Below are 7,500 nucleotides of genomic sequence, written 5' to 3'. Positions count from 1 at the left end.
AAAAATGTATATAATCTGGTAAGTAGGCTAATGTTAATGGAAATCACCCATGAACTGGAGCAAGCCACAGAACTGGAATCCTTTAAACCTAATGTCAGCGGGTGGGAAGCCTACAATGCTATGCCCACTGCAATAAGAAGTTTATCTATTGTCTTTACATATAGATGGCTCTACAAGTGCATAGTCAGCAAGGAGTCAAATATTTGTCTTACCTATCTCATTTGTTTGAAAGTTTCACTTCTATTATTTTATTGTCTTTCATGTTATTAATATATTAGTAACAAGGCTCTAATCATAATATCAATAAATATGATAACAAAGTCAATATTGGTACTATTGGGAAAAAAAATTCCTGCCAATTCAAGGAATGGGGAAATCAGATAGACTCCTTGCTGCTGAGCACACGTGGAGCCATCTGTATGTAACAAAACTCGGTAAAATCTAAAGGGGACAGTAAATAAATCTGCTGACATTGGGCTAAGACAACACAACATGCAGTTGGCCAATTTTGCCACTGTAACAGAGATTTCACCAACATTTCTTTAGATCGAATCTCCATGGTTTCTCAGACAAAATTTGTTCTGGAGATGCAAACACACAGAACAGGCAGTGTGAATGGAAGCCAATACAGAGAGACATCAAGGCAGAGTTGGAGTGAACATGAATGAATAAATGAGAAAAAAAGAGAAAGAGAGAGAGAATGCATGAAAAAAGGGAGTGAGAAAAAGAATAGAGCAAATGTATGTTTTTGAATTAACCCATTGGATCCAAGATACATGACTATCACATAAAAATTTTTTGGCTGAGGGCCAGATGATGTGAATATGCCATAGTGTGAATTTCAGTTGAAGGCCGGGGTAAAGGGAATGACTTGCCGCAAGTGCAAAAAGTTCTTGGGAGGGGAATTAGACTCGATCAGCATTTAGGAAGGGGCTCTGGCATTATTTCCATTGGTAAATGTGAGTGAAATGTAACATCTGTGAGCCATGACTGGAAGAGTACTGGCTTTAGATAAGACCCTATTTCCATCCTCAGGATTCTGTTCCTGCCCACCATGACAGGTGGCACAGAGTTTATTACAGAAAATTTAATATTATTTTTTAAAAAATTATAAGGAAATGTTACTTATTGCTAATATACACAGCTATAGCCTACCTATAGTCCATGTAAGTAAAACAGCCAGTTACCATCTTGATACAGTATATAAACCTTAGAAAATTGCAAAAAAGCAGAGAAGGTTTATGCAGAAAGAGATCATAACATTGCAAAGGGGAGGCAAGGAGACTTGACACCCCACAATAGTGTTCATGTGGGCCAAGCCACACACCTAGGAGAATCACCAGATAATTATGCCTAATGCCCAGATTTTGAGCCATATGAGGGCACCAAGGTACCCAAATCCAATGGGTTAAGGAAGCGTTTAGAGAGATGGAATGGCCATGCAGATGTTATCAAGGCTTCCTAAGTTTTTCACACAGTTTGAATTTGTTTGGCAGCAGCACTCTGGGCAATAGATATCATCAAAACTATTTTTACAACAAGACTAATTACAAATTAAATTGATCATATGATTCCAGGGATTACATTTTGGCAAAAAAAAAAAAAAATCTGGTTATATATATATATTAGTTATATATATATATATATATATATATATATATATATATATATATATATATATAAATTTTCTTCCTTCCTGTATAGGAATATTCAAATTATTCTCTCTTTATATTGAACCTATATTTACATTGAAAAACTAATTAGTGTCATTCTTTATTTTAGTTGTGGAAAAGTTTACAGAAAACGTTCGCTTTTGCCTCATCTGCAACTACCTTAGTAAAATAATTCCTGCCATTCAGTCACGCTGTACACGCTTCAGGTTTGGCCCTTTATCATCGGAACAGATCCTTCCTCGCCTCAATTATGTCATTGAAGAAGAAGGGTAAGCCATAAATGTCTAATGTGAATTAGACCTAATATTTCTTTATCTTTAATTATACAAATTGGTACAGAGAAGAAAAGTTATTATTTCACATTTATTTCTTATTGCTTTCTTTAGTTTTTTGTTTTTTTTACATTTTACATTTTACATTTCTTCCTCACAGTGTTCAAGTGACAGAGGATGGAAAGAAAGCACTGCTAGCCCTTTCAGGAGGGGACATGCGGAAGGTTCTAAACATTTTGCAGTCCACTGCCATGGCTTACAATGAGGTTTGTGAATTTTGATATCTTGCCAGAAAACATCTAATAGGAGTTAAGATGTAATTGTTTTTATAATTGTCAATATTTGTTGTAATAGCATTTTTAAGCACAAACTTGTTTCTTATAATACATCTCTAAGATGATATTTAGCAATAACACCAATATGTGATTTTAGGTCTCTGAGGATAATGTGTACACCTGTGTTGGTCACCCCCTTCGTTCTGATATCACAAACATCATCAACTGGATGCTGAATGAAGATTTCCAGCTTGCCTACAAAAGTATCCTTTTTACTGTGAACCCCATGTATAATATTTTCTTGTGGTGTGGCTAGACGGGCAGTAGGTTACAGGATAATTAACTTCATTTGTATCATTTGAATTGAAAGTAATTAAGAAATAATTTTTGATTTGTCTTCAGTGGACAAATCTGTGAAAGGAAATTCATAAATATATGGAAAGTAAATTCCATAACACTGTAGTATATTAAGCATAAGTAAATTCTTTCTCTTTCTTTCTCTTTCTCTTTCTTTCTCTTTCTTTCTCTTTCTTTCTCTTTCTTTCTCTTTCTCTTTCTCTTACTCTTTCTGCCTTTCTTCTGTTTTTATTGTTGCTGTAGTTGTCAGTTGAAGGAGAATTCAGTTTGATTTTGAGAGTCCTTCATGGCATTGAACAATTGAGCATCAAAGTTTAAATGTTATTTTGTGTATTTGAAAGAAAATGGGGAAAGGGTACAAAATCATGCACAGAATTCTAATGTGAATTTGAATAATAGTGAATCCTCTATTTATCATATTTTTATATGTAGTATATGAAATGTGCTGAAAAATGAATTAATGTCACAAGCTCAGCAACACTGGGAGACAACTGTATGAATGGAGTAGCAAAGCAGGGGATGGGTGTAATGGTCTGTGGTGGCTGAGAGTGAATATGAAGGGAGGATTGGACAGAAGAGAAAGTATATGATCCCTGTGGGCTTTGGCCTTGACTCTGTAAGAAATATGCCAAGCAGTGTTAAACGTACTAGCTTATTTTAATTTGATAATGTATTCTTTGTTCATTTGAGCAACAATTACATTTCGTGGTCTTCTTCTGTTTGTAAGGCGGGGAGTAATTGTCAAAAATGGCATTATACAAATGGGAGGAACTGGGATGGCAGCATTTCCTGAACGAACTGGAGGGCTTGTAGACCCATTGGCTGGGAACATCAAAAAGTTCTTCTAAGGCCGTGGCCTATATCATTTCACACACTGAATAATAGTTTAGAATTGCAACTGGTTGCCTAATGTGTGTGGTCAAAGGGTTAAATTCAGAATGTGTATTTATTATATATAATGAAATATATACAGCTCTAGCTCATGATAATGAAGCAGAGCCCTGCAAAAGCAAGTTGGCCAAGTGGGAACTTCAGTAGATTAGTTGCAATATAAAAGAAGTATGGAAATGGCATTAGCTGATTTGCTATAAGCAAAAAGATTCCATGCAGTGTAAAGCAAGAGCAGTGTTCCATTGATTTTAAAAATTTGCTATGGAATCTATATATGGCAAGGGTGATTATTACATTTTGATTTATGAACAATTGAATAATTTTGAAATATTCAGTGAATTCATTAGGTTTGTTCTCCTTTCTTCCTTTTTTTATATTTGCAGCATGGGTACGAATATACATACATATGCTAGTGACACACCATGAACCACAAGTTTATACTTCCACCCATTGTCTGACTAAATGGGGGGGCTTTTAAAGAAATCAAAATGTATCACTGGTTTACAGTTAGAATAATGGTTACATTTGAAAGTTGTTTAACTAGATCAAATAATCAACCACTCACGAATGCACATTTAATCATAGAATGTGTAGTGTAAAGGATTCAGAGTCAATAGCTAAGCCTACCTAGCCTCACCTACCTTTTTTTTTTTTTTTTTTTTTTTTTTTTTTTTTTTTTTTTTTTTTTTTTGTTACTTGTTAATAATGTTAAGATAGTTTTGATAAGGAGAATGACATTTGTGAATTGTAACAGAAATTTAAAATGTTTCAACAAAAAATTACGGATTGCATAAAATTAGGAAGAACTAGCAACTGTCCCCTCGGTGACTTGGCACTACAGGAACTATCTAACTAAAACCAAATTAATCAAACTTTTGTTTCAGCATAAAAGTAGGTCAATATGTAGTCAAAAAAATTAATCTATTTGCCTTAATTTATGAATGAACAGATGTTTCTGAACTAAAAACTGCCAAAGGACTTGCATTACAAGACATCTTAACAGAGATTCATACCTACATTCACAGAAGTAAGTTCAAGAAATCAAGTAACTGTTATCTGCATTTCTAACCTTATGTATGCTGGGGGGCAAACAATGTACTTGGGCAACTCCAGTTGTGTTACTTACACTTGTGAGGACTGGACACACATGATCATGCATATTTCATGATCATATGGTTTTAACCCAATGCTGACGGGCATGACTTGTACGTAAATGCTATGCCCACTGTGAGTTACTTGTTTGTTTTTACACATGGATGGTTACATTTGTACTAAGTCACCAATGAGCCAATTACAAGCACTGCCTGTCCCGCCCATTTACCCTTTTCTTTGATTTATAATGATCATTATAAAAATAACATCATTGATATTCATGGCACTAGTAAAAAACACTTTTTTCCCCCCAATTCAAATCAGGTAAGGTCACAACGTCTACTAATTGACTTTTTTGTGGCTAAGCACTAGTAGAGCCATCTATGTGTAGAGACATTTCACAAAAAATAGAAAATGAGCACAGCATTTTCCCCTTTTTTTATTCATTTTCCCCGGCAGCACTGGGTTCATAGACATTATCAGAATTGGGCCATGTATTCTTTCATTTAAAAAATGCACCAAATACTCATTGAGGACTATCAGTTGGCTACTTGATTCTTTCTTTAGCCTTCTAATCTGCATCATTCTATCCAGAAACTCTCCTTTGGCCACTTGCGCAAGACAACTGGAACATCTCAAGACTCTTGGAAAGTTACAACATTAAGGAAACTTCTTAACCCAATTGCCACGTATGGCAAGAATACTTGCCATGCCCAATGTAATACAAGTTTATTTATTGTATTTACACATAGATGGCTCTACAAATGCTTAGTCACCAAGAGGTCGGTTATTAGTCCAACCTATCTCACCTTCTTACCTTTTTCCTTAACTTTTGGAAAGAGTCTTTTGCTTTATTTCATTGTCTTAAATGTTATCAAGATTTTAATAAAATTTTAATAATCATAACATCAATAACGATAATACTGTATCAATATCAACTGTATTAAAAAGAATAACACATTTTCCCGCCAATTCAAGGAATGGGGAAATCAGGAGCCATCTGTATGTAATAACATTCACAAAAAACTGCAGGGGGGCAGAACATAAATCTGAGGCGCTTGGGTTAACTTATGGCATGTCTTGCACAGCACAATTTGGTGGCAAGCAGCCAGTTTCTTCCCAGAAGCATATTCCATCATTTAGGAAGAAAAAATATTCTCCAATTGAAAATGTCATTGGAAAATTGGAGGCTGGGAGTTTGTAAGATTCCTTTTAACACCACTAGAGGAAAGGAACAACCAAAATGTGTCCACTCATCACATGCATCAGAAACACAGTAGGAAAATTGTACTCCAGCTTTATGTTGCCAGAGTGCAGTACTTCATAATGCATAATTTATTTTATAGGGGCTGCTTTACCTACAAGTTTGAATCTGAAGTGGCAAGTCTCGGATTCAAACTTGGCTTCACTTTACAAGGAGCCAGGCAGGAAGCATGTCATTGCCTACTCCAATATTTCTCTGGCGCTCTCCTTTCCTCCCAAGATGTTTTTACATTTCCCCCAGTATCTCTTCCTCATCCCACCTTTACCCCCTCCCTTTCCCAGTCAAATCCTTTTGCCATTCTAAATCCAGACACCCCAATCTCCACCAATCTCCACCACTCTTCCAGACACTCCAATCCTCAGTACCTACCCATCTTCCTCCTCATCCAACAAGACAAACTTAATGCTCCATCCCATCTTTTACCCCATCCTCTCCCTCCACCTCTCAAACATCTTGTTTCTCAGACCTCCCCAATTGGCTCCACTGCAGACTTTCAAAGTTATTCAAAATTATAACCCAGATAACCTGCCTACACTTCATCCATCATCCTACTCATGTTCCCCTAACATCTCTTCCTCCCACTCCTTCCCAACACATACCATTGTTCCTTACTTCAGCTGCATCATCTCTCCTCCTTCCCCATAATCCCTCCCGCTTCCCCTGTGGATGTGACCCTTTGTCACAGCAACCCCCTCCCCTGGATTCTCTCCCTCCTGACATTTTCCCAGAAACTGATCTAATTGCCTTTAAACCCCTCTCCTCTCTGCTAATCCCTGCCTTACCCTATGAACACCCTTTCAAAATCCCACACATCTTCCTTTGACAACTTTGATCCAATCACTTGTTAATCCCTACCTTCCTTAACCCCTTGCCAACAGGTACGACGGGTAGACACGTGCTATGCCCACTGTTAGTATTTGTTTGATTGTTTTTAATCAGATGGCTATACCTGTATTAAGTCACCAATGAGCCAGTTAAGAGCACTGCCCGTCTCGCCCGTTCACTCTTTTCTTTGATTTACAAATTATTTTACGTCATCTTATTTTGCTGTTATTAATATTCAAAAAAATTATAATAATTATAATGTTTATAATAAAAATAACACCATCGATATTCATAGCACTAGTAAAAAATACGTTTTTCCCACGAATTCAAATCAGGTACAGTCACAAGGTCTATTAATTGACTCCCTTGTGGCTAAGCACTGGCAGAGCCATCTATGGGCAGACATTTTACAAAAAAATGTAGAAAATAGGCACAGCCTTTTCCCCATTCCTTCCTTCCTTCCTTTCCCTGGCGGCATTGCGTTAACTGCTATACGACTTTTGATGTGTAGCACATTTTATCATCAACTTACCCACTTCTTTACTCTGTTCACCATTATACCTTTCCACAGTGCTATGTGACCTTTGATGTCTTGCACACATATTTTGCTTTATAACTATTAACCATTTTTACCATTTACCAAGGTCTATATTTTTCATTTGATCTGCTGTATCAAGATGGTATTAGTTGGTTTTCATTGAGCAGACTATACATCTCTCTCTAAATAGTTTATTACTCGGTGCAATAAGAATAAGAAACATTGTGGTTTTATATTTTAGTATTATTCAGTTTTCTGTACCATACCCTTAGACTGCCAGTCATAGTGGGCAGGAATAGGATCTTGAGCAGAG

General features: G+C 36.3%; 1 protein-coding gene across 1 annotated transcript in view; it reads left to right on the top strand.

Annotated features, from left to right (window-relative positions):
* The window catches only part of LOC125041591 (replication factor C subunit 5-like), a 27,509-nt gene that overhangs the window by 19,403 nt on the left and 606 nt on the right, over positions 1 to 7,500 (top strand). Inside the window, exons 5-8 of the mRNA XM_047636639.1 lie at positions 1,783 to 1,942; positions 2,106 to 2,211; positions 2,378 to 2,483; positions 4,418 to 4,495. Of these exons, the coding sequence (XP_047492595.1) occupies positions 1,783 to 1,942; positions 2,106 to 2,211; positions 2,378 to 2,483; positions 4,418 to 4,495 (450 nt within the window). The remainder of the gene's footprint in view (positions 1 to 1,782; positions 1,943 to 2,105; positions 2,212 to 2,377; positions 2,484 to 4,417; positions 4,496 to 7,500) is intronic.

This window comes from Penaeus chinensis, chromosome 30 (genome assembly GCF_019202785.1).
Source record: "Penaeus chinensis breed Huanghai No. 1 chromosome 30, ASM1920278v2, whole genome shotgun sequence".
In the NCBI taxonomy this organism is placed as follows: Eukaryota; Metazoa; Arthropoda; class Malacostraca; order Decapoda; family Penaeidae; genus Penaeus; species Penaeus chinensis.
This window is presented reverse-complemented; position numbering and strand designations above follow the sequence as displayed.